At 56.8% G+C, this 14087-nt stretch overlaps 1 protein-coding gene across 1 annotated transcript in view; it reads right to left on the reverse strand.

Moving 5' to 3' along the window:
- The window catches only part of IPO13 (importin 13), a 33311-nt gene that overhangs the window by 13964 nt on the left and 5260 nt on the right, over positions 1-14087 (reverse strand). Inside the window, exons 3-17 of the mRNA XM_027837933.1 lie at positions 12755-12895; positions 9497-9638; positions 8980-9146; positions 8746-8866; positions 8368-8515; positions 8075-8256; positions 7960-7986; positions 7519-7653; positions 6969-7112; positions 6714-6794; positions 4377-4514; positions 4184-4280; positions 2016-2068; positions 707-773; positions 571-629 (exon numbers count right to left, since the gene is read on the reverse strand). Of these exons, the coding sequence (XP_027693734.1) occupies positions 571-629; positions 707-773; positions 2016-2068; positions 4184-4280; positions 4377-4514; positions 6714-6794; positions 6969-7112; positions 7519-7653; positions 7960-7986; positions 8075-8256; positions 8368-8515; positions 8746-8866; positions 8980-9146; positions 9497-9638; positions 12755-12895 (1702 nt within the window). The remainder of the gene's footprint in view (positions 1-570; positions 630-706; positions 774-2015; positions 2069-4183; positions 4281-4376; positions 4515-6713; positions 6795-6968; positions 7113-7518; positions 7654-7959; positions 7987-8074; positions 8257-8367; positions 8516-8745; positions 8867-8979; positions 9147-9496; positions 9639-12754; positions 12896-14087) is intronic.

Raw genomic sequence — 14087 nt, forward strand, 5'->3', positions numbered from 1 at the left:
TTATCTATGTAGATGCATGTGTGTACGTGTGCGTGTCTGTGTCTTCCTGTGTGTGTGTGCCTACAGCTGAGGCAGATGGTTCCAGCTCAGTGTCAGCACCAGCACCTTAACTACCTGTCTATAGAAGGGTGTTCAGCACTGGCTCCAGGGGCCCTTGGGAGGTCCTACACATAGACGCCTACAAAACCAGAGGTTGGCCCACAGGCCTCTGGGAGGACCAGGACAGCTCACTCAGGCCTGTGGCTGCGCTGACCAGCACCTGAAAGGAGTCCGGTCCTGGTCACACAGAACACAAGGGAGAATGAAGAGGAGGATGAATTAGAGACTTATTTCCCGGCCATCGTCCAGTGGTCCTGCACAGCAGAAACCATGAAACAATGCTGAGCCTGAGACACAGACAGGATATGAGGGGAGAAACTGAGAGTGGGTCCTATTGTAGAAGCCTGGGCCAGACCCTGGGAGCACAGGACAGCGGTCCTCTGAATGACCAATAGAAGCATTTGGTTCCTATTATCCTGGACCCCGAGAGTCCTTTGGAGGTTGGGAGGGGGAGCAAGGCCCCATACTCACAAAGAAGCCGCAGGAGGCCTTGACAGTCGGGGCCTCAGGGAACTTGAGTGCCAGCACACCTGCCCACAGGGAGAGACGGGTCAGGCCAGGGAACTCATCCAGCCCCTCCCCAGGCCATAACCAGCCCCCTACTCACCACACTGGAACACAGCCTTGACATCCAAGCTCTCAGACAGGAAGAGGTCTGGCTTCCGCTTCAAGGCCTATGGGGAGATGGAGCCCCCGTGAACCCAGCCCCTGACCCTCTCCTGGCCCCACCCCACTAAGCCACTCACCTGCCCTGGTCTGGTTTAGGGTGTGGCCACACCAGGGATCCAGCCCTGCTAGGCTCCTCAAAAAAGCCTGTTCCCTCCCTTCCCGCCCCACACAGGAACCCAGGCCACCTCAAAGCTCCTGCACGAAGTGGGGGACAGGAGGGAGACAATGGCTGATGAAGGCAGGGACATCGTGTGCTGGGACCAGAGGCTCTCTGGGCAGAGGTGGCAAAAGACCCTGAGTCACATATTGGGGGGGAAGATACATAAAAGGAAGAACTGGAAGGACCCAGGAGAAGGCCAAGGACAGTCTCAAGTGGGAGTGTTTTCCAAATCTCCCCCCAACAGGGCCAGGCCTCCCAAAGAGGGCTCTAGGTAGACGCAGTGCTTCAGCTCTGGGCTCAGGGGGGCCGATCATCCTCTCTCTTCTTTCAGCCTTGACAGTACCTCCTGACCCCATCACCAGCCCCACAGACCATCCGTTTCCAGAACGATCCCAAGCCACCAGCCCTTCACAGCCTCATCTCCACCCCAGGAGGTTCTGACCCCAGGGGAAGGCACAGCCTCCCCCTTCCAGTGGATCAGATATTTCGAGACCATCCCAGGCCCCTCCACTTTTCAGTCTCCAGGGGCAGCCCACCACCCAGGCCTCACCAGATCCAGCCCTAATATCAATCAGCCCAGAGGCCCAGGCCCAGCCCCCATCTCCTCCTCCCCCTCATAGTACCTTCCACAGAATCCGCCAGCCCCAAGGTTCCCACTCCCTAGGAGTTTTGGAACAGACCAGGTACAAATAAGCCAAGAGACCTCCCAGCAGAGGCTCGCAGCAGCTGGACTCCCAATTCCACTTGGCTTCCCAGGCCCCACGGCCCCTCCTGCAGCCTTGAGGGTGGGCGCCTAGCAACGGCAGAGCTTCCCAATGTAGCCCACCCCCAGGCCTGCCTACTCGACCCTTAGGTGCCCACGGGGGCAGCCTCTCCACGACCCTTGTGGCAAGTCCAGGGGGAAAGGAGGACTAGAGGAGAGTGTCGGGTTATCAACTTCCACGGAAACAGATGGAGAAACTCTATTCAACTCAACAGAAAAAAAGTTGTCAACAGAAAGCTAAAAAGATATTTAAATTGAATTCCAACAGAAGAGAAAGAGAAAGAGAGAGAACAGAACGTGAATGAGTAAGAAACTAAAACACACCTGTGCCAGGAGTTGCATAAATGAATCAACAATATCAGGATGATCCCTGGGCCCTAAAATATAATAAATAAAGATGGAACTTAAGAAAAACTCATCCAAACAGCAACTCAACGTCATACAGTTACGTGGGCCGGAGGGCCTGCAGGAGGCAGGCCTGAGCGGCAGGAAGCGAGGGAAAGAAACAAAACATACAAAAACCATGAACTGGGAAAGCCCCAAACAGAAAGAAACAGCAGAGTGACGGTGGGGGGTGGGCTGACTGGCTCCTGGCTGGCAGGAGGGGGCCTGGGAAACCCCTGCAAACAAGTCAGGGAACTCACCAGCACAGAGCGCCAGAGGAAGGGGGCGAGGACAGGACTGCCACCCCTGGCTACCTTTCTTGAGCCTCCTTCCTCAGGCCCTCAGACCAGCGATGCCAGAGACAGAACCAAAGAGCCCTGGTGGAGGGCCAGGACACCAGGTGCCCGTGCCAGCCAAGTAAGGGCAGAAGGGCCTCAGAGTTCTTCTCATTCAGACTGCTGGCTTAGGGATTAGTGAAGGAATGGGGGCAGACCCCTCACCTTAGCCCCATTCTTCCTGGCACTGACCTCCTACCCTGGCCCCTGTCCTAAGGCATTGTACCAAGCTTCCCTTGGGACTCTTCCTGAACAGTCATGGGCAGAGAGGCAGGAGAAGGAGGAGGAGGGCAGAGGCCCAGGGCATGCAGAGGTCCCGGAGTGGATCAGACAGAGCAGGAGGAAGGTCCACAACTGGGTGAGCTAGGGTGGCTGTGGCTCCAGAACCGGCCCCCATTCCCCACCCTATTTCCCTTCAGGCAAGGACTCCAGGCGGGGTTCAGATGTGCACAGAGATGGCCCCAGAAAGCCAAGAGCTGAGCTTGGGCAGCAGCACCAGGGACAGCTCAGGGAAGACAGGGATGCACGGAGGGCTGTCATGCTACGGGAGAACAGGAATGGGGAGGCTCATGACTTAGATCCACACGAGGGTTTCCCGACACTTCAGGCCCACAGAGAGATGTTCTTGCCAGGAAGGGAGGCTCCCCTCTGACCACGTCCCTCCCTGGGCAGTGCGGGAGGATCAGCCCATGTTACCACTAACCTCTGCCTACGTCCTCCTCTGCCGGATGGGGGATGAGACACGCCCACACGTACCATGTCTCTCCTGGGCTCCCACCATCAGGCTGCTGCGAGTATCAGAGAGGCACCTGCCCTGACCAGCTGGGGCCTGAACCAAGCTCTCTTGTCTTGGTCCCAAGCATGTAAGGGTCTAGAGCCCTCCAGAGCCCTCACTGAGGCAGACTGCCGCTCCTGATTTGGTGGGGGTCCTTCGGGTTGCTGTGACCAGTGTGCACACACAGCCCACTACCAAGCCCAGTCCTTCTTCTGGGACTCAAGGCTAACCCTCACATTTCCTCCCCTTAACACCTTGCAGTTTGGGCAACTCTCACGGATGCCTCTCGGAAAGGACATCTGTAGACATTGATCTCTCTCAGGAGGTGAGGGAAAGATATCTCGTCAGCTTCCCCTCCCCCTCACCAGCATTTGCACTGCCACAACCACTGGGGCTAGGGGGAGGAGGAGGAGGAGGAGGAGAGGAAGGGGTCAGAAAGTCACTGCTCTGCCCACCTTGGGCCCAGGGACTGAGCCTGGAAGGGGCTAGGAGGTGAAGAGAAGGCCCGGGCGAGGAGAAGGAGGCAGAGCTCTGACAACTAGTGCCAGCCACTCTGGACCCAAGGCCTCCCTCACAATGTTTCCCGACTGTGGGTCAGCAACCCCAAGCCAGGTGGGGGATACCTAGGCTATGACTAGCAGAGAGAAAACTAGCTCCCTGCTCAAAGGCATCCCCCAAACCCTGCTGGGAATAAGAAAGCTAGACCTAGGCAGCCTCTTGTGAACCCTATGGGCCCTAGGCCTGCCTCTCCCCGGCAGAGCCGCTGCTGAGTGCCGAGGCTGACACAGACAGACGCCCCTTCTACTTGCTCTCCCACGCCATCCAGCCACCTCCTTCAGGAATCTCTTCCCCAGCCTCTCAGCCCCTTTCCAGTCTGGCCACTCTGGAAGGGCAAAGGGAGGGCTGAGTCGGGAGCTTGGAATCCCCTGCCTGGGTGGGTGGCGTTGGCGGCGGCGGCAGCGGCGGCAAGAAGAGGAGCATGGCCCAGCTAGACCTACCTTGCTGGAAGAGGGTGAGTGTGACAGAGGTGACGAGGAGGAAGAGGGCCTTGATGGGGGGAAAGTGGGCAGGTTCATGAGCAAAGATGTGCACCAGCTGGAAGAGAGAAAGTGCACCCACCGTGCGTCAGCCCAGGCCCCTCTCCCACTCCACAAGGGTCCCTCACCCGCCCTGGCAGAGCCCACTCCATACCTGGCGAGTGAGGTCGAGGGCAGAGGCCTGGGGAATCGTGCTGTACATCTGTCCCAGCATCTCACACAGCTGGGGAACCATGGGCGCAAAGTCATCTAGCAAGGTCTTAACGGACTTCTCAAAGATGGCGCACACCGCCTGGAGAGGAGAGAGCAGAGAGGAGGCAGGCTGCAGCGCACACGGCACCCACCACCCCTCTGCCCTCCCAATGACCACTTCCACCTTGCTCAATTGTCACAATGAGGAATGGAAGGCCAAGGCTGGGAGGAGCCAAATTTGGAAACAGAAGGCCTGAGCTTAAATCCCAGCTCTGAAACTTACTGGATGTGTACCTGCAGGCAAATCACTTCTCTGAGACTCAGTTTCCTTTTCTGTAAAATCTATACAATGTCCCCTACACTACCTATCCCACAGGGACGTTGTGAAAAGAATACTTCATAAACCTCTAAGAGCTACAGAAATAAGAGCTGTTGTTTTTTTTGACAGGATTTAACCCAGGAGTGGTCATGAGAGGAGACTTCCTCATGACGGGAGCTGCTCCAGGAGGCAGTGAGCACCTGGTCATCCATAGCGTTTAAATACAGGGCTTCTCTAGTCAGAGGCAGTGGAAAGAAGCAATTCCTGCTTTGGGTTGAGGTGGGATGAGACGGCCTCATTCAGCCTGGAGGTTGCAAAAGTCTAGTCTTTTCAAGGTTAAATGATGCCCACCCTCCCATCCCCCAGTCCCTCCCAAACCTGACATCCAGTGATGAGGGTAGCCCACTATGACTCTATAGGATCCTCTAGGAGAGGTGAGCCTGCTCTCACACTATGAGATCCCTCAAAACGACGGCAGCTAGGCGGCAAAGTGAATAGAATTCTTGACTAGAGTCACAAAGACCTCAGTTCAAATCCAGCCTCAGACACTCACTAGCTCTGTGACCCTGGGCAAGTCACTTAAATACACTTAGCCTCAGTTTCCTCATCTATAAAATGGGAATAATAATAGCACCTACCTCCCAGGATAGTAGTGAGGATGAAATGAGATAATATTTGTAAAGTGCTCTATAAATGGTAGCTATTATCAGCCTTTTGTGACTCTATGGGATAAACTCACTGTCATTCTACTGGAGTCGCTGGGAGAGGCCAGCCTCCTCTGCCTCTGAGGATCCCTCTGAGACAGGCTGGCCTAGAAGATGGCGACCACCCGGAAGAAGGACCAGGGGAGCCTCCCTGACCAGTGAGCCCACTGAGTCACTCTACAGGACCCGCCAGGAGCCAGAAGGGATTAGTCCACCTTGTGACTGGCGAGTTAGCTTGGTCTGGGATTCTAAGATCCCCGAAGACAGGTGAGCCTTTCTGGAACTACAGGATCCCTCGGAGAAGGGGGGGCTCCCTCAGTGACATCACAGAAGCCTAGAGGAGAGGCCGGCCCGCGCTGGGTCTCTAAGGAAGTCTGCCTCGCTATGACCGTGAGAAGCCCAGGAGAGGCCAGGCTCTCCGAGAGGTCTGTGCTGAGAGGTCAGCTCACTCCAGGACTCTCGACAGGGAGCCTCTGTTGTTTGTGACATTTCAAATTAAGCCCTCCAAACCCTCTCCTTTTCCCAACTCCCCTTTTCCTGACAAGGGTGCTCAGCGTCCCAGTCCTTCAGGCTCCAGATTATCACTAGGTGATATCCCTTCTCCTTTCTACCCTAACAACCCGTCTCGTCTTCTCTTTGCTCACAGAGACACCGGGCCTATAGCGGTGCTCCTCACCTCTCACCTGGACTCCTGACGCAGCTTCAGGTTAGCCTCCCTGCCTCAGCTCTCCACCCGCCCCAGCTGTCAGTGACCTTCCCCCCCACCCCCACCAGAGCACAGTGGCTCCTGAGCCCCTCCCGTCTGGCTGTGAAGCCTCCTAACCTGGCCTCTGCCTTCCTGCTGCACTGCCGTGCCTTCCTCCCCTTCACGTTCTCTGCCATCCAGCAGCACCAGCCTCTTGGCTGCGCCTCCCACAAGGCTCTCCAGCCTGCAGGCCTGGGATGCTCCACCTCATGGAGAGGACCTCTAGCCTACCTGGCTTCCTCCACATTTCAGCTCAGAACCCGCTTCTGCAAGGCATTCCTCATCCCCCTTACTGCCAGGGCCTCCCCTCCGAGACTGTGTGCAACTGATCCTGCCAAGAGCTTGTATGTACATAGCATGTATGTGTTTGCATGCCATCTCCCCCATCAGAACAGGAGCTCCTCCGGGGCAGGGGCTGTTTCTGCCTTTGTCTGTGTCCTCAGCACAGTATCTGGCCCATAGTAAGCAATTAATAATGCCTGGTGACTTATTGATTCTGGGTCCTGTGATTTTCCAAGGATGACAAGTTACCTCTACCACCTGGGCATCATTTAACCACTTGCTCAGCACCTTCTGGATGAGCTGGAAAACTTGCTGTAGCACAACCACCACCTGGGGGAGAAGACCAGATGAGAGAGAAGTTGGTGGGGCTCTGAGCTACAGGGGCCCAGGGGGGTCACCCAGGACGAGGCCTGGAGGCTGCAGAGGAAGAAGGGGAGCACAGCTCTGGGACCAGGCAGGGGCTGGGAAGGAACAGGGGAGGGAGAGAGCCAGGGCATCACTCACTGGGTTAGGTCCCTGTGGTATGGGCAGCTTCCTGAGCTCAGGGCCTTCATGCTCATCCTCATGATGACTGATGTCCAACGTAGTGAAGAGGTTGGAGAGGAGCCCCAGGATGTGGACAATAGCCAGCTTGTTAGAAGGGTTGGGCTGTGGAGGTGGAGACAACATTAAGCCGGGACATCCTAGAGGGCCCACAATTTGAATGGGTGAGGCTGGGCTGAGGGGTGGGAGACGGGTTAGTAGTGGTTAATGCCCTGAGGCAGCACCTTCTTTCTCCATCTGCCCCTTGCCAGATGGGCCATCCCCACCCCACCCCACCCCCACTCTGGGCAGGCCTCCTGAGCCTTCCTCCGAACCAGGAATCCCTCCTTTACTTTCCCCCGGCACCCCATCCTCCCACTCCAGGGAAGCTTCCCTTTCCTCTCCTCTCACATGCTTGGCATCTTCACCCACACTCCACCACCATAAGATCTCTATCACCTTCTCTCCCCTCCCCCTGGGCAGACTCCCTCATCTCCTACCACCCACCCTCTAGCAGGCCGGCCTCCCTCACCATCTCCTCAGCCAGCTTCTCCAGTTGCTGGATGTAGGGGGTGATGAGGGAGTGGAGGTTTTTCAGAATCTCTTCTACTTGCAAAGCTGACAGCAGGAAGCCCAGGGCCTGCATCAGCCACATGCACTGACTTGTCTGTGGGGCAGAACAGGGGAGGGTCAGCCCCTGGACAAGGCCCAAGGTCTGTGACTTCCCCACAGGAATCCAGGACGGGAAGGGAGCTCCCCTCCTACAGTCAAACTGCAGGAAGCTAGTGGAGCTAGGGCGACCATTACTTTTCACATGAAGAAACCCAGTCAGACAAGCTTCCAAAGCTACAAGCTGAGCTTGGGTTCTCCCACCTCCAGACCCTCAGTCCCAAGGGTCCAGGCCATACTCTCCCTGCCCCTACCAGCAGCCAGACCGTCCTCCCCATCTCCCAGCTGCTGCCCAAGGCCATACCTTGTGAATCTGCTTCATCAGCACATCCTAGGGAAGAAACAATATGACCATCAGTAAGATGGGGGTGGAGTCAGCAAGCCCCTCGCCCCAGGCCATGCCCACCACATCTCCATACCTGGGACACAGCCACGATGTTGGCTGCGTAAGGAGGGAGGTCATACTTGCATTCCCGGCAGATCTTCTTGAGGGTAGAGACAGAGGACACAGAGAGCTCGGGGTTGCCCAGGGCGTGAAGCACCAGGGGCAGGACGTTATTAATCATGACCGGGTGGTCTGCCAGCCACTCCGACAGGGCCCCTGGAGAGGAGAAGACAGACGGATGGGGGAAGGGGCACCCAGAGGCTCCTCCACGGGGGCTGCAGGCTCTGAACCCGGGTGCCTGGGGCCCACCCACCAGCCACAACTCACCAATGGTGAACATGACGGTGTCCGCCAGCTGCACGTTGCTGATGCTTATGCGGGGGATGAGGCCAATGAGCCCCGGCACCACGTCGGAGTAATTGACATCAATGGTTTCAGCAATGGACTGGAACCCATAGAGCAGGGCCTCCGTGTGCTGTGGGAAGGACAGGCCAGCAGGCACAAGGCTGAAGGCAGGGGCCAGGGCATGGCAGGGAAGGGGGTATGCAGAGGTGGGTTGGATTGTGTGGAGACTCTTAGCTCTAGTTTGGACTAGAGAATGAAGGTAGCGCCTTCACACTCAGAGTCTATAGGATCCAGGAGCCAGGCTGGGCCAGGGAAGTGGGGAGAAGACGGGCCAAGGCAGGCTGAGGTGGGGGACTGTACCTGCCAGGAGCAAGGCTGCTCAGAGCTGGTGAGCAGGCGGCCCAGCTTGTCATAGAGGTTACTCAGCAGCTCCGCCCCTAGCATCTCGTAGACGTACATGAGTGTGTCCGAAATGTCCACCCTAAGAATAGCTGCTGTTAGGAGCTGCCCAGGCCTCAGGCAGGCTTCCCCACAGTGTGGTGGGGCCAGTGGCACACCTGTGGCCTCCAGGGCCATGAGCCCAGGGGAGCTTACCTGTAGATTCGGAACTGCTCTTTCTCGTCAGATGACCAGAAGCTATACTCTTCGTCTGCAGGGAACTGAGCTTTGTGTAGGAGCACATCCACCAGGTGGAAGTAGACAGGGCGGTATAGCTGCTGGTACACAGCCTGCTTCTCTGCCTCCAATGATAAGATGTCGTCCTGGGGGGTGTCAGGTGAGGGCAGTCAAGTTTACCTGGCCTGGACCCCACAGGAGCCTCACCTGTTCCCTTGCCAGGAAGCTTCACCTCAAAACTAGGTTTCCCCCATTTCCCACCCACATTGGCACTGAGCATCACTCTCCCCACATACCCTCACCCCCTCTGGCCCTGACCCCTCCAGCTCATCAGGAGTCTGTCCCGCCTGTGCCTCCCCATCACGCTCAAGGCTGGTCTCCTCACAAGTGACAGCTCAGTGAGATGTGCCGTCCAAGGCTCCCCCTCGCTCCCCACTTCAAAGGCCCAAGCTGTCTTTCCCCCACCTCACCCCACCAAAGAAAACAGGAAACCGACCTGCAGAGTATACCAGAAAGTGAGGGTCAAGGAGCTGGTGGTCTCATTGACTGGGTAGTGGCCAGGGATGCCCGTACAGAACATGATCATGTTGACCAAAGCCAAGAAGCTTTGCCAGTGTTCCACCTGGTCCAGCAGGGCCCTGGCATGGGGCAGAGGGCAGAGGTGAGCTTCTCCTACCTGGCCAGACACTCACAGGGGACTGAGTTCACCCAACAAGAGGCTGCCATGGGGCAGGGAGCAGGAGCCAAGCAAAGGGACGGGAGCCAGGGTTCTTCCACTTGCCTGAGGAATCACAGGATCTCTGAGGTAGGACAGACCTGGCCGAGCTTCCTGTCTGCAGCTCCCCAGCAACTGATTACAGTCTCTAAGGGAGAAGAAAGCCTCCCCCACCCCCAAGGCAACCGATTTTGTTCTGGGATTGTTCTGGTCACAAGGAAGTTTTCTCCACCCCATTTGGCCCCTACAGTCTAGTCCTCTGCCCACAGGCATCTCGACTCGGTGGCTAACAAGTGCCCTTTGATCCTGGGCCTCTCTGCCTCCCACTCTCCATCTGCTGGCACTCACAGAAGACCCCCAGTGCCGGTCTGTCACCCTCAACAGACTGCATCACCCCACCTCAGCCCACTCCCTGCACTCGGCTATGAGGAGGCGATCCCCCCCCCCCGTTCGTTGCTCCTAGATCCATGCAGTCACTCGGCCATCACAGCTCACTCCTCTTCCCCCAGAAGCATTTCATTCATAGTTGGCATCCATTTATTCGCTCAGCCCAGTCTTCTACGGGTCCCAAGCCACATTCCCTTTCTCCAAGCATTTAGCATCTGATTCACCGACAGTGGCTTCCTCCACTTCAACCCCTGCCCTCATTTCCACATGTTACTCCTACATCCTGGCTCCTTGGGTCATACACCGCCTTCACTGCAATGCCCTGCATGACCCCAGCACAGCGAGAGCCTTGGACCCTGATGTGACCGTCACCTGTAACTGCCACCCACCTCTACGATCCTGAACTTTGACCCAGCTTCCCATCCTTCCCTCCTACTCTACCCGCACCCCGACCCCCAGCCTCCCAGGCCATCTGCCCTGCTCTTGCCTCCATCCCTTTACAGGTTGACCCTAGCCCTTGAACCCCATATCCAGTGACTGCCAGTCACACTGAGCCTGACCTCTGTGCTGGGTTATCCCATTTCCTATCCCTTCACTCTGACTCATGGGCTGCTGCCAGAACCAGTGAGGTCGGCTGGGCCTTCTCCCTCGCCGGCCAGCCCTTCCCGGAGCCGCTGATCTCCTCAGACTCACCCCTCACTCTCAGCTGAGGAACTCATCTCCTGACAAAGCCGAGGCTGCCCGTGAGTCCCATCTCCTCCTTCGTTCTAGCCTTCTCTTCCCCAAGGCCAAGCCCTACATTCCTCCTCCCCAACCGCCTCACCTGGGAGATCGTCCCTTCGCTTGGGCCCTACTCACTCCCATGTTGGACCCTTCCTTATCCCCTGGTGGCTTCTCCACTGCCATAGGCACAGTCCAGTCTTCACCCAGCCCCCGCCTCGATCCTGCAGACCCCACCAGCTGCCATCCTAGGTCTCTCCTCCCTTTCTCAACCCAACTCCTAACAAGGCTTGCCTCCACTTCCTCACCTCAAATTCATTTACTGTCCACTGAGATAGGGGACCCAAGGCCTGCTCACTGGCCCCGCCACTAGGCCCTCTTGACCCTTGGGCCTTGCCATTTGCCCTGCAACTGAACTCCAGCATTTAACTCAGTGCTTGGCACACAGTAGGCATTTAACAAATATTTACTGACTGACTCTCCCAATCAGAGTGCGAGTTCCTCGAGTGCAGGCACTGTCTTTTTTTAGCATGTTCTCAGTGTTTAGCACACAGTGACAGCTGAGTCAGCTGTGCCCTGGCCTTGCCATCCTTCGCCCTTCTCTGACACTCTCGCTAAACCATAGTGCCCAGTACTGTCCCTGGTGCTCCAGATGAGCGCCGACCTGGAGTTGTCAAGCAGGGCTATCCCCTCCAAATTCTGAACTCGAGGCCTCCTTGACACAGCCCACCATGGCACCGGTCTGTCTGCCTGTCATCGAGTGGTCAGCTTGAGGGCGTAAAAGCCCCAGACCTTTCTGATACAAGGCTTTACAAGGCTTTCCCAGCATGCCTCTCCCATAAGGTTGGAAGCTGAGTGTAAGGCTTTACTTTTAAACCCAGTAAATTTCCTCTCCTTAGATGCCACCCCATGTTTTAGGCTGCCAAAATCAGTCTGGATTTTGACACTGGTCATCCAGTTCATTAACTGTCCATTCCAGCTTGTGGTATCTGCAAATTTCCCAAGCACATCCTAGGCCAAGGCTATTACACAAATCCCTGACACAATTATGAAACAGCACAGTGCTGAGGACAGATCCCTGGGGCATGCCACTGAAGACCTCCTGCCAAGCTGACGTCAAGCCACTCATGACTACTCTGAGGGTCTGGCCTTTCACAGCTCCAGAACTCTGCAATGGGCTGGCTCCAACGCCATCATCTTTTCTATTGGAAGGCTACCACATGCTTTGCTACAACATAGGGAAAAGATCCCACTGCCTCCTCCCACCTGCCCTCGGGGTATAACCAGTCTGAGGAGCCTGTCATCCCCAGTACCTGAGGAAGCCGTGTGGGCTTCACAAGCACACTTTCCTTTCAGGATGTGCACCAACCATCCTTTTAATAACAGGCTGGAAAACTTTGCCAGGAACTGAAAACTCAGCTCCCTGGCTGAGAGTCTGCAGACAACCCCTTCTCTTTCAGGGAAGCGGAGCCATCTGACCCTCTGCAGGCCTCACTGAAGTGTCACACAGAGGCTGCTGGGTGTTCTCTCAAAGTCTCCTTGCTTAGCTCTGGTTTCAATACCCATTTTTGCCGTCTCTTCCAGTTCCAAGATTATTTGACTTGGCAGAGAAAGGGAGCACAGTAAGTGCACAGCAGACCTCCCGTCCCTTCTTTGGGCACCCTCCTGTCCCTCAGAATTAACCTGGCCTGACCCACCCTCCCTTCATGACCACTTGGGAGACTCTGACGGCGACACTCTCCCCATCCTGCCCACGTGGCACCAGCGTCAGCCACATGGCGGGATGCTCTGCTTCTTACCAGGCCCTTCAGAAAAGGGCTCGCCCCTCATTTGTCCCCGACTCAGCACCCCTTCTCCACGCCCCCAACTTCCTCGACCTCCACCATGGCTCTAGCCCACACCTCAGCTTTCCCACATCCCCCCAGGCCTCACCTGGAATGGTTCTCCCCCAAAGCCACAGCAACTCGGCAAATCCCGTGAGACATCTCCATGTCCCCATTCTGCACCGCCTGCCGAAGCTGCTCCTGCAGCCCCAGCACCAGGGGGATCAGCTTGAGCAGTGTGTTCACATACCTGTGGGGACAACCACCTGTGGCTCTCCCAGATTCTTAGCCACAGACCTCCAAGGGGTCCTCAACCAGAGCTACCTATAGGGAAGAGGCCAGGACCCTGTAATCTCTACTCCCCCATGGGTGAGACCGGGACCCACAAGTCTCCTCCACTCCCTGCCCAAGAAGAGGTCAGGACCCTTCCCCTAAACCCCGAAGCACACCCCCTTCCACCTCCAAGAAGCTAGAAGCCTGAAGGCTCTCCCCCCAGGAAGAGGCGAGGCGCTGCCCCACAGAGAGGAGTGACCGTGGATGTGGGAACAAGCCACACGCGGTTTTCAAAAAGGCTTTTGAAGAAAAACAATATAGCAACGGGAAGGGCACCACATGTGGAGCCCAGAGAGCTGGAGTTCAACCATGGGAGTCATTTTACCTTCCTAAGCAGGTTCATCAGGAGAACCCTAGGCAAGGACACCTGCTAGTCAGAGGGGGCGGCCCAGAAACTTCGGGCTACTTGACCCAGGATACAACACGACTGGGGCAGGGTAGCAAAGCCTGGGCCTCCATACACAAGCTAGGTCAAGGGGAACCGATGCCTCCTGAAGAAGGCTGTGCTGCCCACAAGAGTGGCATTTCTACGGCAGCCCTTGGATGGGGAGGGGGGGAGGAGGAGAGAACAGGTCACGGAGGCTGGCAAAGGACCAGGGAGGCAGCTGTTTCTAGGTATCGGACACTAACCCACAAGTTCTCTCCAGCCTGGGGGTGGGGAAGGGGGAGGCTAAGCTCTCATGTCCACCCCACCCCTTTCCCCCTTCTTCGGCCTCTTTCTCAGAACATTCGTTCCTCCTGGTGCCAGTGGAGATGGCGTCACCCCTTGCTGCCCTGACACCCAAGGTCCCACAACAATGAGAGCCTTCAGCTCCTGCCCAGCATGGGCTTGCCAGTGGCGGGCAATGCCTGGTGCACAGCAAGCACTCTACTCCAACTCACACAGAAAGGTGACCCAGGCTTGATTATCCACAGTTTACAGGGGAGGAAACCAAAGCCCAGGACAGTGACTTGTCCCCACTCACACAGTGACTTATGGACGAAACCAGAAATGGAAGCCAGGTCTCCTGCCCCCCAGCCTGGAGCTCAGGGGGACACCCAGGGCCTCTGGTCTCCCTGGATGGGTAGTAGGGACATGGGGGAAGGGTTCTGAGCCAAGGTCACAGCCT

Source organism: Vombatus ursinus, unplaced genomic scaffold (assembly GCF_900497805.2).
Source record: "Vombatus ursinus unplaced genomic scaffold, bare-nosed wombat genome assembly UNPS02014825.1, whole genome shotgun sequence".
Lineage (NCBI taxonomy): Eukaryota > Metazoa > Chordata > Mammalia > Diprotodontia > Vombatidae > Vombatus > Vombatus ursinus.